Consider the following 17,280-nt stretch of genomic DNA (forward strand, 5'->3'; position numbering starts at 1 on the left):
GTCTCTGAGGTCCAGGCTGCAGGAAACCTTCAGGCTGACTCAGTTTATGAACAGTGGCGGCCTGTGATTGGTCGCTGGTCAGAGCCCACAGCCAATAGGACGGAGCTCTGCCTCCACTGCTGTGAGAACACAGAGAGAACACAGGGAGAACACAGTGAGAACACAGTGAGAACACAGGGAGAACACAGTGAGAACACAGAGAGAACACAGGGAGAACACAGTGAGAACACAGAGAGAACACAGTGAGAACACAGGGAGAACACAGTGAGAACACAGAGAGAACACAGGGAGAACACAGTGAGAACACAGAGAGAACACAGAGAGAACACAGAGAGAACACAGTGAGAACACAGAGAGAACACAGAGAGAACACAGGGAGAACACAGGGAGAACACAGTGAGAACACAGAGAGAACACAGTGAGAACACAGGGAGAACACAGAGAGAACACAGTGAGAACACAGGGAGAACACAGGGAGAACACAGAGAGAACACAGTGAGAACACAGAGAGAACACAGTGAGAACACAGGGAGAACACAGAGAGAACACAGTGAGAACACAGAGAGAACACAGGGAGAACACAGAGAGAACACAGTGAGAACACAGGGAGAACACAGAGAGAACACAGTGAGAACACAGGGAGAACACAGTGAGAACACAGGGAGAACACAGTGAGAACACAGAGAGAACACAGGGAGAACACAGAGAGAACACAGTGAGAACACAGGGAGAACACAGGGAGAACACAGAGAGAACACAGGGAGAACACAGGGAGAACACAGTGAGAACACAGAGAGAACACAGGGAGAACACAGAGAGAACACAGTGAGAACACAGGGAGAACACAGGGAGAACACAGAGAGAACACAGGGAGAACACAGGGAGAACACAGTGAGAACATAGTGAGAACACAGGGAGGACACAGAGAGAACACAGAGAGAACACAGGGAGAACACAGGGAGAACACAGAGAGAAGACAGAGAGAACACAGAGAGAAGACAGAGAGAACACAGGGAGAACACAGAGAGAACACAGTGAGAACACAGAGAGAAGACAGGGAGAACACAGGGAGAACACAGAGAGAACACAGAGAGAACACAGGGAGAACACAGGGAGAACACAGAGAGAAGACAGGGAGAACACAGAGAGAAGACAGTGAGAAGACAGGGAGAACACAGAGAGAACACAGAGAGAAGACAGGGAGAACACAGAGAGAACACAGAGAGAAGACAGGGAGAACACAGTGAGAACACAGAGAGAACACAGAGAGAACACAGTGAGAACACAAGGAGAACACAGGGAGAACGCAGAGAGAACACAGAGAGAACACAGAGAGAACACAGGGAGAACACAGAGAGAACACAGGGAGAACACAGAGAGAACACAGGGAGAAGCTTCTTGTTCTTACTGACTGTGGTGTGAAACTCAAACCTTTAGAACCAAAGCTACAAGATTTAAATATTAATAATAATAAAATAATGAACTTTATTCAGTGTTTCAGTCAGATGATTCCTCAAGGTCACTAATCTGCTTCCTAAAACTAGTTTGAAATAATATAAGGTACTCTCTGGTTCCTCCTGGTTCCTTTGGTTCCTCCTGATTCCTTATGGTTCCAACTGCTTCGTCCTGGTACCTCTGGTTCCTCCTGGTTCCTCCGGTTCCTCCTGATTCCTTATGGTTCCAACTGCTTCGTCCTGGTACCTCTGGTTCCTCCTGGTTCCTCCGGTTCCTCCTGGTTCCTTGGGTTCCTCCTGATTCCTCCTGGTTCCTTTGGTTCCTCCTGGTTCCTCTGGTTCTACCTCCTTTTTCCACACATCTTAAGTGATAACATTAACACTCGTGATGATGTCATGTGACTAAACCTGAGAAGTTCAGAACAGCGGAGGATCGACTCAGAACAACACTTCCTGCTTCCTGTTGAAGAATCTGCAGTAAAAGTACTTTTTGGGGACGTTCTCGGTTCTGAACACACAATAAAGAAGAAAATGTTTCTCTGCTGCTTTCTGACCAGAGCTGAAGAAGAAAAACCTTCAAATGGACTCTGGTCCGGATTAGAGGAGAAGAATTAAAGATTAACCCGGCTGGTATTCTTTTGTTTCAGAATAAAGGAGCTTGGAGATTAGAGCTGTTTTATTTTGGCGAGAAAATAAAAAGTCTTTATTTGTAGGAAAAGGTCACCCAGAGAAAAGTCTTTGTGCTAAGCTACGCTAACATGGTGGGGGTCCTCTGACATCCGCTTCCTGTCGGTCCGTCCTGGAAAATGATCCCTCCTCTGTTTCATGTATAGACTTCAACAGTTCAGAAACAAATAAATCAAAAATAGCAAATAATAAAAGTAAAAGGCAGAATAACTAAGAGATTATTATTATTATTATTGATATATTATTATTATTATTATTATTATTATTATTGTTGTTGTTGTTGTTGTTGTTGTTGTTGTTGTTGTTGTTGTTGTTATTATTATTAACGGGATTAAAGCGGAACTGTTTATAGTTGCTGGCTGCAGTTTCCGCCGGATCTTGGACACGGACGGACCAAACACAGACGTCCCGCCTGAAGAAGAACCAGAAAAACATCTGACAGTTTTCAGGCTTGAACTTTCTGTCTAAACTCAAAATGAAGTTTCGGGGGAAAATCATTGACGTCGCGTGTCTGAACCATTTCACCCGTGAGTCTGTTTAGCTTCTGATGCTAACACGTTAGCTTCGGCCAAACCTCAGCAGGAAAACTCAAACTTTAGCAGCGTTTCTCTGCCGCAGAATAACATCGCGCCGGACTTGATTTACGAAGCGGCGGGTTATCGTGACCGTAACTCAGGTGACAGCCTTCACTTTGGCGTCCAACAACCGCTGAAACAGTCGTCAGCTTGAATAAAATAGCAGCTTTTTTCGCAGAAATTTATACGATCAAAATCTAGCAAAAATCGAATGAAGTTTGGTCGACAAACTAATTGTTGCTGCTGCAGTGAATTCAGTTCAGGGCAGCAACTAATAATTAGTTTTAAATATAAGCTCTCCATCACAGTGTCCCAGACGATAAAATCATATTTTGTTTGACCGACAGTCCAAAACCCTTAAGAGGTTTTACCGTTTTATCAAACAGAGAAAACAAGAAAAAAAACAGGAAACAACTTTATTCCTAAACGAACGACAGCTGATGAATCCCCTAGTTGTCACAGCATTAACTTGACAGAGTTATTCTCAGTCTGTATCGGTGAAAGCACCGAAACAAACTGAAGACGTGGTTGCCGTGGTTACTAATGTTGCTCCTCCTCCCTCATCCTCCCCCAGGAGTCATCACCACCATCTCAAAGCTGACCAAGACCTGCGTCCTGCGTCTGACCCCAGACAACCTGTTCTTCGTTCTGTCTGGTAAAGTGGCCAACGGAGGGGTCAGCATGTGGTGTGAGCTGTCCCAGGTAAGAGCTCCGGCTCAGCTCCGGCTCAGCTCTGGCTGGACTCCGGCTCAGCTCTGGCTCAGCTCTGGCTCAGCTCCGGCTCAGCTCCACAATGGCCCTTTATTCTTCCTGCTGATCCCGTCAGTGCGTGCTTCCTCCCTGCAGGCCAACGTCTTCGATGAGTACCAGATGGAGGGCGTGTCCTCTGAGGACAATGAGATTTGTCTGGAGGTGACCCCGGAGAACCTGTCCAGAGCCCTGAAGACGGTCCAGAACGCCAAAGCCGTCAAGGTGAAGCTGACCAAGAAGCACTGCCCCTGCGTCACCGTCGCCGCCGAGCTGGTGAGGCCGCCACACGTCCTCAGCACGCCGCCCACCACCCTGGTGCTGGGGAAAGCTGTGCTCCCCTTAAAGGGTTTTCATCCCAGAACACACGGTTCTGTGATTCATCCTTTACTTGGTTACATGTAGACGCCATTTCTCACCTGGAATATTTCATGATAAAAATGTTGTGTTTTATCGACATAAATCCGCCGTTAGTTTTCCCGACTACATCAAGGTTAAGTTAAATGTTGTCACAGGCTCTGGCCGGCGCTCTGCTGCCCCCTACTGGACACATGCAGCTCAGCACACTCCTCTGTTCTACTGATGAATGTCTTGGTGATGAACAGACGACAACATGTGTCAGTGTGTTCGTGTCTTTACTGCACGGCGACCACGTGTGCGTCTCACTGAGCGTGAAAGCTGCTTCCTGTTTAATGATGGAGGCTCCTTTTCTTCCTCCTGACCTGCTGCTCACAGGATCTTCATCTCTTCATGTGATGTTTGACATGTGCTCCCAGTTTTAACATTGAGAAGCGATGTCTCATGTTGCACATTGTGTAAATCTCAAGATTCAATTCAGTTCTGTGTCTCCAATTTGATGAATTATTGATTGATTCCCTGAACTGATTCCCAGTTTAATGAATAGTTTGCATGATATTTAAAGAGGAGCTCCATCAAAGTACAGTTCAGCCTGTGAAAACATGATGCCCCCCCCCCCTCCGTCTGTCTGTCCAGCCCACCATGTCCAGCATCAATCGCGTCGTCACCCACGACGTCCCCGTGGACGTCATCCCCCGGAGACTGTGGGACGAGTTCAAGGAGCCGAGCGTGCCGGACTTCGATGTGAGTGCAGGACACGTCCTAACACGCCGTGGGGGGGTTTTATTCAGTCAGTACAAGTGAAGTGAATTCAGGTTCCCTGCAGGTCAGCATCTACCTGCCGCCCCTGAAGACCATGAAGAACGTCGTGGACAGGATGAAGAACCTCTCCAACTTCCTGGTAGGACTCCTGTCGAGCTCAGTTAAACCTGACGTCACGTGACAGGATCAACAGCTTCTCATGTTCAGAATATAAATAATATTCACAATGTTAGTATTTATATTCTAAGAGTTCATTAGTTTCACCCAGAGACCGTTAAGGTAGATTCTAGACTTTTATTCTTTTATTAGCAACAGTTTTCAGTGGCAGGTTGGTTAGGTTTAGGGAAAAGATGGTGGTTTGGGTTTAAATACCTCAAATACAAGTCGGGATATTAAACATAAAATACACTCCTGTACTGAATTATCCTTTAAATTAGTCCAGACGTGGGCTAACATTTAAAAAGTTCTCTGAGGAGACATGTTGACTCGAGTGTAAACTAGTTTAGTTTCACTTTGTTAGATCATTAAAGTGTGTGTGTCTGTGTGTGTCTGTGTGTGTGTGTGTGTGTGTGTGTGTGTGTGTGTGTGTGTGTGTGTGTGTCAGGTAATGGAGGCCAACCTGAGCGGAGAGATGAACCTGAAGATCGAGACCGATCTGGTTTCCGTCACCACTCACTTCAGAGACCTGGGGAACCCTGCGTGGGGTAAGAGCTCTGATGTTCCACTCATGACTCCAACAGGCTGCAGGATCAATCGATCGATCGATCGGTCTTTATTTATACAGCACCAGTTCACAACAGCATTATCTCATGATGCTTTCCATCAGGGCAGCTCAGACATTAGTATATCCAAGGAAGGTTTAGATGCTTTTCTTCTTCTAGTGTTTGAAATGTTGTAGTCTGCAGCAGAGGGACAGACAGACACTTTTCCCAGACGGTGGAGGAGCTCTCAGAGGTTCTGGTTCTGGTTCAGGACCTGCCCCACCCTGGGCTGTTGCTGGGGGAGGTGTTAACACATTTCTCCCCCCCCCTCCAGGTGACGACGCCTCCCAGCATGGCCGTCCCTCTCAGAGCCGGGACCCCGAGGCCATGGCCCAGGCCCGGGTGGACATCAGGAAGCTGCAGCAGTTCCTGGTGGGACAGCAGGTCAACCCCAGCAAGGCCATGTGCAGTAAGTCCCCCCCCCCCCCAGCCTCACGCCCAGCCGTCGTCTTGTTACTTCCGTCCCGTCTCCGCTGTAACTGTCGTGCTCTCACCCCCCCCCCTCCCAGATATCGTCCACGAGAGCGTCGTCCACCTGATTCTGCTGCACGAAGACGCGTCGCTGCAGTATTTCATCCCCGCCGTGGCGTAGACGCTCTGCAGAGGACACCGTCGGTCTGCTGGAGGAGGGAAGAGGAGCCTGAGTCCTCCTCATCACACAAACCATGACACACACTCACACTCAGGAGGAGTCTGTCCTACAGAGGACCCCCCCCGACCTGCGGTGGGACGAAGGTCATCGAGGAGCAAACAGAACGAGTTGCACATTCGTCAGAGATCAACTTCAGACTGTTTTGCATCAGAAGTGAAACCAAAGGATGTGAACTGGATCTCATTTTCACCTGCGGGGCCTAAAAGCAGCTCTGTGGTGGCGTCCCGTCCCAGAAAGGAGCTCCAGGCTCGTGTGTGCATGTCTGCGGGAGCCAAAACGGCTGAACTGACCCTTTAATTGACAGAGTTTGAGCTGCGGTTGTTCACAGCTGATGGAAACAGAATTGTTTCACTGAGAAGCTTCTCTGCTGTATTTCCTGCCTGTCTAATAAATAAAAGCCTTTTCTTATGTTTCCTGTCTGAACTTCCTGCTTTATTCTGACTGTCAGTGTGTCACCTGAGCAGCACGACGTCTTTAGGAAAGTTTAATTTCAGTCTGATGCTGCAAAAGTCTCTAGTTTCTTATCCGCAGGAACGTGGAGGTGCTGAAGTGAAGCAAGGAAAATACTGGGAATGCTCCTTTTTTAGACAGCAGGACGTTGGTGAGCGTCTGTCCCGCCTGCCCCCCCCGACCACAAAGACTTCCCGCTCCCGGTCAGAGCCGCGATCAGCCTCTGGCCGCCAGAAGGAGCCGTGCAGCCACAGAAGACAACCTGCAGCATCCACTTGGTGATGTGACACCGGCGGCAAGGTGGCAGAAGAACCAGGAAACAGGACCCAAACAGACTGGAGCAGGTCAGTGGTTTAACAGACGAGCTGCAGGAGCCTGGGAACTGGAGGAGGAGCAGGAGGAGGAGCAGGAGGAGGAGGAGGAGGAGGAGGAACCAGGGATTAGAGATAACAGCAGGATACAAAGAGCAGAGACATCAAGCACACAGTAACTCAGGGAGCAGAGCAGGTAACTGCAGGGACACACACACACACACTCACACACACACACACACTCACTCACTCACTCACTCACTCACTCACTCACTCACTCACTCACTCTCTCTGCTGGTGTCTTTTCCAGGCTTTGTTGTGTGTTTAGTTGCCAAGTCAGCAGCAAACACACACACAACTCCAGTTACCATAGCAACAGTCAAACTTTTCCTCTGCAGAGCCTCTTTTGATTTACTTCCTGATTCCTCTCCCTCCCTCTCTGACCTTATTCCAGACTCTCTGCTGACTCGTCCTCACACTCGGACTCCTCTCAGGTCGGTCCCTGCTCTCCTCCTCCTCCAGCCGTCCTGCTGTCTCACTCTACTTTGAGTTGCTGTAGATGTTTGAAAAAGTCTGTTTCTCTATTGTGGCTCATTCCCACAGAGAACTGATGCACATTTACTGTAACGTGTGTGTTTTGTTTCTCTTCATGTGATAATTGACTGAATGTCTGTTGATAATAACTAAATAGTTTGTGTTTTACAGAAGAACTTCTTCAGTGTGTGTCTCTGTGAGTGACTCGTGATAACTGGAGATAATTATCTTAATGAAGAAAAAGTCTCGTCAACATTTAACTCCATTCTTAGATGGCAGATCCAGACTCTCAGAGGGAGGGCCCTGAGCCCGTTGACCCCCCAGCTGGCAGCTCTGAGGCTGGGCTGGACGGCTGTGCTCCCTCCCCGGACACAGAGCTCCAGGCGGGAGGGCAGGACAGCCCTGGGGCCGAGGAGGAGGAGGAGGAAGGAGGAGCCTCCATCAAACCCAGACCTCCTGTGCTTCAGCTCCACAGAGGTGATCAGAGTGATAGTGATCATGTATTGATCCGGTCTGATGCTCTTCTGCTGCTGTGCTGGTACAGTTAGGGGTTTTCCTCTGCTGCAGGGTCTGATGGCAGCAGCTACGTGGCTAACAGCTAACAGCTAACAGCTAACAGCTGGATTCATGGCTAAATGATAATAACAGAATAAAATAATGAAAGCAGACTAGTGTGGCTGTGATCAGACACCTGTGGAGGTGATTCTGCTGTTTTTAGGACCTCTGTGATCTCCTGTGACCTCCTGTGTTCTCCTGTGACCTCCTGTGATCTCCTGTGTCCTCCTGTGACCTCCTGTGTCCTCCTGTGATCTCCTGTGACCTCCTGTGTCCTCCTGAGATCTCCTGTGTTCTCCTGTGTTCTCCTGTGTCCTCCTGAGATCTCCTGTGTTCTCCTGTGACCTCCTGTGTCCTCCTGTGACCTCCTGTGTTCTCCTGTGATCTCCTGTGTTCTCCTGTGATCTCCTGCGATCTCCTATGTCCACCTGTGATCTCCTGTGTTCTCCTGTGATCTCCTGTGTTCTCCTGTGATCTCCTATGTCCTCCTGTGATCTCCTGTGTTCTCCTGTGATCTCCTGTGTTCTCCTGTGATCTCCTATGTCCACCTGTGATCTCCTGTGATCTCCTATGTCCACCTGTGATCTCCTGTGTTCTCCTGTGATCTCCTATGTCCTCCTGTGATCTCCTGTGTTCTCCTGTGATCTCCTATGTCCACCTGTGATCTCCTGTGTTCTCCTGTGATCTCCTGTGTTCTCCTGTGATCTCCTATGTCCACCTGTGATCTCCTGCGATCTCCTATGTCCACCTGTGATCTCCTGTGTTCTCCTGTGATCTCCTGCGATCTCCTGCGATCTCCTATGTCCACCTGTGATCTCCTGTGATCTCCTATGTCCTCCTGTGATCTCCTGTCATCCTCAGATGTGACAGGTGGAGGCCACCGGCGAATAGGAGACCAGAGCCTGAGAGCCGCTGATCACATGTCCCCCCCGGTGGCTGCACCCTCCCCGACCGCGGGCACCTCTGTGAGTTCACAGTAACAGCCGGTGCTATGATGCCCCGATGCTGACATGTGAAAAAGATCTGAAGTATCAGACGAGACAAAGAGATGAAAAGTTTGGACCAATCCAGAGCTTGGGCAGGTTTCACTGACAGGCTGATGGATCTCTATTCTTGAATCCACTTTCTCACAGAAACACAGTTACTGCAACAAACATGAGGCAGTAAATGGATGTTTAAGAATCAACTCACTGACTTCTCTGTAAGAACTCGTTGTACATCTGTGCCGCTACGTTTCTGTAGTGTTTCTTGTGAATATAAATCACATTACAGCTGAGCAAGATAATAGACCATTTATATTCTTCACATTATCCATACGTATGCTTTGCGAGGGGTCTTCAGCTCATTAGTTTTCTTACTGACGGGAGCTGGCAGTAACACACCTGAGTGTTGAATGGTTGTTTATCTGTGTTAAAAAGCCTCTGCACACGACCTGCTCAGCTTCAAACGGCCGGCAGGATCAGTCACAGAGCAGCTGGTGAGCGTAGTGGAGCGTTAAGCAGCTAAAGAGGCAGATATTAGGTGGTGGAGACCAAAAACAGAGCTAAAAGAGAGAGTAGACAGGACTCACATTCACTGGGTGACACAAACACAACTCCAGATGTGTCATAAATAAGCTACCGTTACTTAACAAGTCACTAGTTACCAAGCAGCCAAGAAAAATCAGTGATTGCAGGTGTGAATAAACTGACTTCTGTTTAGAAGTTTAGAAGTTTAGTTTAGAGACTCGTGTCTGTCCAGGTGTCCAGGTCGGGGAGACGGACGGCGCTGCTATCCAACGAGGCGAGGAGGGAGATGTTGAAGCAGGCCAGAGCAGCGAGGGAGGAGAGACGAGCGACGCTGGACTCTCGGCACAGATACCTGATCGGCAGGTTGGCTGACGGAGGGAGCCTCGGGGAGCCGGAGGTGGAGGACGCCCTGCTGTCCGATGATAAGGTAACGCCACGGTCCACAGACTCTGACCTCTGACCAGTCGTCGTTCAGTGGATAAATCAAGTCTGACTCTTCCAGTTCGGTCTGATTGATGATTTCTTTGCTGCGAATGGATCCAAGAAGCTGATTTTCTTCTATCAGAATGTGAAACAGGTAATTTGTCTCCCATGAAGAATTATTTTAATGATACGGCTTCTGTCTGACTTGTGTTCCTCTCCTCACTTTCTCTAATCATCGTTTCTCTTTTTTTCCTCCTGTTTGTCCATCTTCCTCTCTGTCTTCCTCCTCCCCAGACCTTCTCCTCCACTCCCTCCTCCTCTGTGGACGTTGCGACCTCAGAGGCGGCTCAGAGGAAACTCTTCCTCACTACGGGGAGCTCTGAGGTACGGTGGGGGTCAACCAGCCGTTCATTCAGGTTTTTAAAATCAACCTCTGGAGATATTTGACCGTAAATGATCCATAAAAGAAGGTCAAGTCTGTGAACTCCACCCAGGTAAATCCTACCGGAGCACCGGAGGGGGGAAAGCTCCTACAAAGTTTCAAGGGTTTCTTGTTTTTTGAGGTTAATTAATGATGAAAGCAGATCTGTCTGTCCACATAGATTTAGTTTCGCTCTGAGCTCAGAACAATGCTGCCTTCTCTGTGTTGTGTTGCTATGGAGCAAAGTCCTGTGTTTGTTTGGCCGTTAGCGAGGAGACGCAGGACCCCTCCAGCAGGCTTCAGACCGTCCGGACAGACCGGTCGGTCCGAGGACGTCCTGCAGAAGAACCACAGTCTGCTAAAGGGTTTTCCCCGTCCCTCACTAGCAGCAGAACATGTTCCCTCTGTAGCGGAGTAATAAATACTACACAGAACACAAGAACACACCTGATCTGTCGGTTCAGGTCCCGTCTGACCTAAAATGATCTTTAGAGACCTTTTTTCTGGACTCAGCTCCAAACCTTCACATCCACAGACATCCTGGCTTTTGCAGCAGTGTGAGTGGAGCTGACTTCAGTGTGTGTGTGTGTGTTCCAGCCTCTCCTGGGGAAGTGTCTGTACTTCCTGAGAACCACTGAGAAGGCCATAACCAGCGCTAACGTACAGCAGGTGTGTCGCTTGGCTTCCAGATGTTTAGTGAGGCAGCTGCTGTCTGTGTGTGTGTGTGTGTGTGTGTGTAACATCTGTGCTGCTGTGTCTCCAGGAGGTGAACCTCGGCGTGCTGGACTGCGGCGACGGCAGCATCCTGAACAGCGTGGAGACCCTGCTGGCTCACGTCATGCTGCCGGCCCTCCGATCGCAGCAGGTACGCGCCCCCGTCCATCCCTTCAGTGGGCTCTCAGCACCTCACTTACAAACACAGCTTCCTCATTTCACACTGGGGGGGTCACAGCATGCCGGTACTGATGATGATCGTGATGAAATATTGATTCCATGTTAATAAAACACATAATACCATGCTGCACCTGCTTATCTTCATAAAACTGGATGATTTTCAGCCTCTTGTTTCTGCCCCCTGACTCTGTATTCTGTGTCCAGGCGTGGGGGTCCGTGCAGGAGGGCCCGTCCGGTCCAGACGTCCAGTCCTTCCTGTCCTCGGTGGACCGGTTCGTCAGTAATCTGAGCTCGGCCAGAGTCAGCGTGGAGACCAAGTTCCGGCTGCAGCAGGAGGAGCTTCCCGAGGCCGTCGGCCGGCTGAGCAGCCCTGCAGACTACACGGCCGCAGGTGGGAAGGTCGACCTCTCTGTACGCTCCCCCGCCCTTCAGGATCAATACTGACGCTGCGCTTCTGCCTCTCAGCCAATAACAGCGAGCTGGTGGAGCGACTGGAGGGCGTGGTCTCGGCCTGGACCAATCAGATCAAACAGGTGCTGACGCAGAGCGAGCAGATGAGGAAGGAGGCCGACGACGTGGGACCGTCAGCCGAGCTGGAGCACTGGAAGAGACGCATGGTGACCTTCAACAGGTGGACGCTCAGCGGGGAGGCTCTGATCTGATCGATCACTTTGTCTTCGCTCTGCTAATCAATAAAGTGTGTGTGTGTGTGTGTGTGTGTGTGTGTGTGTGTCAGTCTGATGGAGGAGGTGAAGCGTCCTCATGTGAAAAGGATTCTGGGAGTTCTGCAGGTCACCAAGTCTCGACTTCTTCGCAGCTGGAGAGAGCTGGTCTGAGCCGATCCACTTCAAACTGATAGGAAACTCTGTTGCTAATATCATGATTGATTGATTGATTGATTGATTGATTGACTGACTGATTGTTTAAGGACGGGGACATCACGGTCGTGGCCAACGAGGCGAAGGACAATGTGAAGTTTCTCTACACCCTGGACAGGTTCTTCGGACCGCTGGCGAAGTGCTCTCCGGTAAAAAGGTCTTTTTGCTCTGTGTTTGGTCTCCACACGTTTAAAACGACAGAAAGGGAGAAAGAAAAGAACAAAGTGCTGCAGGAGGATAAATAAAGGAGAGAGGTTCAGGTATCTCAACACCTGGAAACACATAAAAAGAGAATATAGATGAACTACAATAGTTTAAAGTGTGTAGATTAGAGCCCTCAATCCAAGGAGGGTCTATTTTCTTTAAGAAGGGGGTGAAGCGGCCCTGAATCATGTCACTAACGTCCCTCCTCCACCTGTTTTCCTGTCCCCTCCGTCAGACCGGGATGCTGCGGCACGTCCCCGCCCTGATGGCCGCCGTGCGGATGATCCACGCCGTGTCTCGGCACTACGGCGGCTCGGAGAGGACGACCTCGCTGCTGCTCAAGGTCACCAACCAGATGGTGGGAGCCTGCAGGAGCTACCTGTCGCAGGGCGTGGCCCGAGTGTGGGAGCACGACAGGTAGAGCAGACCGCCGGGACACCATCTTCATCAGCATCATCATCATCATTATCATCGTGTGTCTCTGTGTGTGTGTGTGTGTGTGTGTGTGTGTCTGTGTCTCTGTGTGTGTGTGTGTGTGTGTGTCTCTGTGTCTCTGTGTGTGTGTGTGTGTGTCTGTGTGTCTGTGTGTGTGTGTCTGTGTGTCTCTGTGTCTCTGTGTGTGTGTGTGTGTGTGTCTGTGTGTATGTCTCTGTGTGTGTGTGTGTGTGTGAGTGTGTGTATGTGTCTCTGTGTGTGTGTGTGTGTGTGTGTGTGTGTCTGTGTGTCTCTGTGTGTGTGTGTGTCTGTGTGTGTCTGTGTGTGTGTGTGTGTGTGTGTGTGTCTGTGTGTCTCTGTGTGTGTGTGTGTGTGTGTGTCTCTGTGTCTGTGTGTGTGTGTGTGTGTCTCTGTGTGTGTGTGTGTGTGTGTGTGTGTGTGTGTGTGTGTGTGTGTGTGTGTCTCTGTGTGTGTGTCTGTCTGTCTGTGTGTGTGTGTGTGTGTGTGTGTGTGTGTGTGTGTGTGTGTGTGTGTGTGTGTGTCTGTGTGTGTGTGTCTGTGTGTGTGTGTCTGTGTGTGTGTGTGTGTGTGTGTGTGTGTGTGTGTGTGTGTCTCAGGCCTGTACTGCTACAGAGGATCTCTTCCTGTTGTCTCCTGAATGTTGAGTATCAGAGGAGCTTCCGCAGCGTCAGAGACCAGCTGAGACAAACCCCCCCGCCGAGCAGACCGTTCGACTTCAGGTGAGCCGCAGCTCCTCCCCCTGTTCCTGATGTCACTTCCTGTGTGACGCTCTCCTTCCTGTCCTCAGTGAGAACTACATCTTCGGGAAGTTCGATGCTTTCTGCAGGCGCCTGGAGAAGATCGCTGACATGGCGTCTTCACTGGAGAGTCTGTCTGCGGTGCAGCACATGAAGGTTCCTGCTCCACTGTTAACATCACAGTCAATCATTATTATTAGGATAATATGTTTATTTAGTTTTCTATCTCTTTAACTGAGTGCTTTGTCTGTTTCCCCATGAGCTGCTCTAACAGCAAACTTTCCCCACTGAGGGATCAATAAACGATATCTTAAATCTTATCTTAAATAATAATCTAACTGTGTCAATAGATCCCAAACTCATCAGCCTAAAGATAAAGTCAGATAAAATGTGTGCTGACGTAAAACTGTTCGGTGTGTCGATCAATCGGAGGCGCTGTGTTCCAGGTGGAGGGCGCCGAGAAGATCTACGTCCGCTACCAGACCATCGTCTCCACGACCAAGTCCAAGACCTACGACGTCCTGGACCTGCGCAGGCTGGAGGTAATGCGGCCATCCTTAAATAAAAGAGCAGCAGAAGCAGTGAAACTAAAACAGTGTGGATCTGACGGAGCTCTGTTGACGTAGAAGTCGATCCAGACTGACGTCCTTCGGTTCTGCGTAAGCTTTTGCATGTTGTGGTGACTTTTCCTGGCAGCTGGATTTGGAAAGATCACCATCATCACGTGAGCATCAGGCTGCAGTCTGTGGCAGCGACAGACGGTCCTGAAGGGGTCAGAGGTCAGAGGTCAGAGGTCAGAGCGGCTCTGAAGGCTTCTCTCACTGACTGAAAGGTGCTGCGCTGCACTTTAGTCAAATGAACTAAAATAGAGTAAACTGCCCCTTTACAAACATCAGGGTCATGTTGTAGTCCAGTCATACAGAGTGTGAGTCCACCTGGACCACCTGGACCACCTGGATCGGGTGTCCAAAGCTGCCGCTGCCGGAACCAATCAGAGGAGGTCTTTGTGGAACAGACGTCACTTCTGGCTCCAAAAAACCAAGATGGTGGCGCCCATGAAGCCAGACTGAAGGCTTCAAAATGGCGGTTTACAAGAAAATGAATGATGTTGCCGGGGCCACGCCCACTTCTGTTACAGAGCCTGTGGTAACAAGTGTGTGTGTGTGTGTGTGTGTGTGTGTGTGTGTGTGTGTGTGTGTGTGTGTGTGTGTCTGTGTGTGTCTGTCAGTTCGACAGTGACTATGCAGACTTCCAGCTCCAGGTCCAGGCTTTGTTCCAGTCTCTTCAGTCTCTGCTGGACTTTTGGTTCCAGCAGTCTCTCACTGTGAGTCGGACGCCATCAGCCTCATGTGTGTGAACCTCATGCTGAAGTGTGTGTGTGAGAGTGTGTGTGTGTGTGTGTTTCAGACGGAGCGGATGCTGGAGCTGCTGACGGTGTTTGAATGCGGCCCGGCGGCCCGTCTGGACCTGAGGCAGCACCACCTGCTGCTGCTGCAGCGCTACGGCAGAGAGCTGGAGCTGCTGAGGAAGACCTACCAGCGACAGAGGGACAGACCCCCCACCGGACGCAACCTGCCCCCCGTACTGACACCTGTCTCACTCACAGCCTGTCTCACTGACTCTGCCATCACTAGCATTACCACTTGTTTGTCCCTGATTGATCTGCAGGTCATTTCCTGCTTTTATCTGTAAGAAGATAAACAGAGAGCCAGCTGTGTTTCTGCTCACTCATCCAGAGTCAGATGTTTCTGTCAGTCCACTTGGTGACCGGTCAGAGGCATCACCTGTCTGTCTGTCTGTCTGTCTGTCTGTCTGCCCGTCTCCCTCTCAGGTGGCGGGGAGGATCCTGTGGTGTCGTCAGCTCTTCAGGAAGGTCGAAGCTCCCATGTTGGTGCTGAAGACAAAGCTCGACGTCCTCAAGGTAGAACGTCTGTCTGTCTGTCTGTCTGTCTGTCCCTGACTGTCTCTGTCTCTGTCCGTCTGTCTCTCTGTCCGTCTGTCTGCCTCTGTTTGACTGACTGTCTGTCTGTCTCTGTCTGTCTGTCTCTCTGTCTGTCTCTGCCCGTCTGTCTGTCTGTCCGTCTGTCTCTCTGTCCGCCTGTCTGTCTGCCTGTCTGTCTGTCTCTCTGTCCGCCTGTCTGTCTGTCTGTCTGCCTGTATCTCTCTCCCTCCCTTCCTCCATGACTGTTTCTCTCTCTCCCTCCCTGCCTGTCTCTCTCTCCCTCCCTGCCTGCCTGTCTGTCTGTCAGGGACCAGAGCTGACTAAAGTGATCCGGAGCTATAACAAGATGGCCGCCGTGCTGCTGCAGGACGAGCTGCTGCACCTGCAGGTCTGGAGTCAGGAGGCAGAGACGGTGCCGCTCCGCCTGAGCGCCGCCCTGCTGGCCAGACACGAGAGCAGCAAGGTGACCGAAGGTTGACTGACTGGTGTTTATCTGACTGTTTGCTGCCTTTTTCAGGTCAGAGTGTCAGTACTGATCTTTTCAGCTCAGTTTAGCTTAGCTTAGCTTAGCTTATCTTAGCTTAGCTCTGTTTCCGTCCTCCTCTGTCTGTTGGTGGTTTTCATGTTGAACCCACTCTCCGTCCGTCCCCCCCCAGGAGCTGATGGTGAACCTGGACCCCGCGGTGCTGGAGGTGCTGCAGGAGGCCCGGTGGATGACCAGACTGGGGGCCAGCGTGCCGAAGGTCGTCCTAAAGATGGCGTCCAGGGGAGCAGAGGTCAAAGCTCTGCACGAGCGGTGAGAGCGGCTGTTTACTGGTGTCCGTCCTCCACTTCACCCGGCTGACGCAGCGGGTCAGGTGATGCCTGTCTGTCTGTCTGTCTGTCTGTCTGTCTCTCTGCTCCGGGGGTCCAGGCTGCTGCAGCTGCTCCAGGACTACCGCTCGCTGGTCTCCAGGATCCCCCCCGTCCTCCTCCCTCTGATGCAGCCCTTCGTCGGCCGGGTGGAGGCGGCGCTCTCTCCTGGACTCACCACTCTGTCCTGGACCGCTCTCAACGCCGATTCATGTGAGCAGCAGCAGCAGACGGCCGAATGAAAACCAATCATGGATCAATAAGCACCTTGTTTCCTCCAGTGGAGCAGAGGTAACACCTGTGTCTGCCCTGCTCAGTCATCCAGAGTGTCAGGCCGGCTCTGGACCACCTGGATCAGGTGTCCAAAGCTGCCGCAGACCTGCTGGAGTGTCGCGTCGGCCGGCTGCTTCAGTCCATGTCGTCCTGCTGTCTGCTGGTCCTGCCTGAGGACCCTGTCTCACCTCAGCGCCTCCTGCTGCAGACAGACAGCTCAGTCCGAGCTGCTGCCGTCGCTCTGAGCTGGTAAAACTGAAGATCAGCGTGTTTGATTGTTTTGTGGTTGTCTGATGTCTGTCTGACCAATCAGGGGACAGACGTCACTCCTGGCTCCAAAAAACCAAGATGGCGGCGCCCATGAAGCCAGACTGAAGGCTTCAAAATGGCGGTTTACAAGAAAATGAATGATGTCGCTGTGGCCACGCCCACTTCTGTTACTGTGTGTGTGTGTGTGTGTGTGTGTGTGTGTGTGTGTAGGCAGAGTCAGCAGGTAGAGAAATATGTGTTTGAGCTGATTGAGGAGCTGAAGAGGAAGATGAAGACGACAGAGACAGTTAATCTGGAGGTAACACACACACACACACACACACTGAAGAGCATTTGGTCAAAAACTAAACGTTAGTTTGTCATTAATTACTTTTCCTCCTCCTCTTCCTCTTCCTCCTCCTCCTCCTCCTCCTCCTCCTCCTCCTCCTCCTCAGGGATCCTTCCAGTGTCTCCATCCAGACTCCAAACAGAAGACTCGCTGTCTGTCGTGTCTTCCTTGTCGTTTCTACAACCTGATTGGTCAGCTCTGCCATCGTAACACCGAGGCCCTGGTCAAAGGTCAGCCAGCCTTCCTTCC

General features: G+C 50.7%; 2 protein-coding genes across 2 annotated transcripts in view; both read left to right on the forward strand.

Annotated features, from left to right (window-relative positions):
• Positions 1-2,558: 2,558 nt before the first annotated feature.
• On the forward strand, positions 2,559-6,406 carry hus1 (HUS1 checkpoint clamp component). The gene is made up of 8 exons (XM_070853153.1): positions 2,559-2,668; positions 3,291-3,418; positions 3,563-3,739; positions 4,457-4,564; positions 4,647-4,721; positions 5,187-5,286; positions 5,618-5,752; positions 5,853-6,406. Exons 1-8 carry the CDS (start codon positions 2,617-2,619, stop codon positions 5,933-5,935), a joined length of 858 nt encoding a protein of 285 aa, XP_070709254.1. The 5' UTR covers positions 2,559-2,616; the 3' UTR covers positions 5,936-6,406.
• A 1,156-nt stretch (positions 6,407-7,562) lies between these two features.
• dnah5l (dynein, axonemal, heavy chain 5 like) overlaps positions 7,563-17,280 on the forward strand; it is a 51,780-nt gene continuing 42,062 nt past the window's right edge. Inside the window, exons 1-24 of the mRNA XM_070853376.1 lie at positions 7,563-7,767; positions 8,707-8,810; positions 9,586-9,780; positions 9,856-9,930; positions 10,071-10,160; positions 10,795-10,866; positions 10,961-11,062; positions 11,296-11,482; positions 11,557-11,722; positions 11,828-11,921; positions 12,020-12,118; positions 12,409-12,590; positions 13,226-13,348; positions 13,417-13,522; positions 13,813-13,908; positions 14,595-14,690; positions 14,774-14,947; positions 15,198-15,287; positions 15,616-15,771; positions 15,965-16,104; positions 16,222-16,373; positions 16,478-16,682; positions 16,914-17,001; positions 17,138-17,261. Of these exons, the coding sequence (XP_070709477.1) occupies positions 7,563-7,767; positions 8,707-8,810; positions 9,586-9,780; positions 9,856-9,930; positions 10,071-10,160; positions 10,795-10,866; positions 10,961-11,062; positions 11,296-11,482; positions 11,557-11,722; positions 11,828-11,921; positions 12,020-12,118; positions 12,409-12,590; positions 13,226-13,348; positions 13,417-13,522; positions 13,813-13,908; positions 14,595-14,690; positions 14,774-14,947; positions 15,198-15,287; positions 15,616-15,771; positions 15,965-16,104; positions 16,222-16,373; positions 16,478-16,682; positions 16,914-17,001; positions 17,138-17,261 (3,121 nt within the window). The remainder of the gene's footprint in view (positions 7,768-8,706; positions 8,811-9,585; positions 9,781-9,855; positions 9,931-10,070; positions 10,161-10,794; positions 10,867-10,960; positions 11,063-11,295; positions 11,483-11,556; positions 11,723-11,827; positions 11,922-12,019; positions 12,119-12,408; positions 12,591-13,225; positions 13,349-13,416; positions 13,523-13,812; positions 13,909-14,594; positions 14,691-14,773; positions 14,948-15,197; positions 15,288-15,615; positions 15,772-15,964; positions 16,105-16,221; positions 16,374-16,477; positions 16,683-16,913; positions 17,002-17,137; positions 17,262-17,280) is intronic.

Source organism: Pempheris klunzingeri, chromosome 21 (assembly GCF_042242105.1).
Source record: "Pempheris klunzingeri isolate RE-2024b chromosome 21, fPemKlu1.hap1, whole genome shotgun sequence".
Lineage (NCBI taxonomy): Eukaryota > Metazoa > Chordata > Actinopteri > Acropomatiformes > Pempheridae > Pempheris > Pempheris klunzingeri.

Coding starts and splice junctions, on each gene's coding strand:
- hus1 (XM_070853153.1), top strand. CDS start 2,617: ATGAAGTTTCGGGGGAAAATCATTGACGTCGCGTGTCTGAACCATTTC. Junction 4,565..4,646: donor CGAGCGTGCCGGACTTCGAT/GTGAGTGCAGGA, acceptor GGTTCCCTGCAG/GTCAGCATCTACCTGCCGCC. Junction 5,753..5,852: donor CCCCAGCAAGGCCATGTGCA/GTAAGTCCCCCC, acceptor CCCCCCTCCCAG/ATATCGTCCACGAGAGCGTC.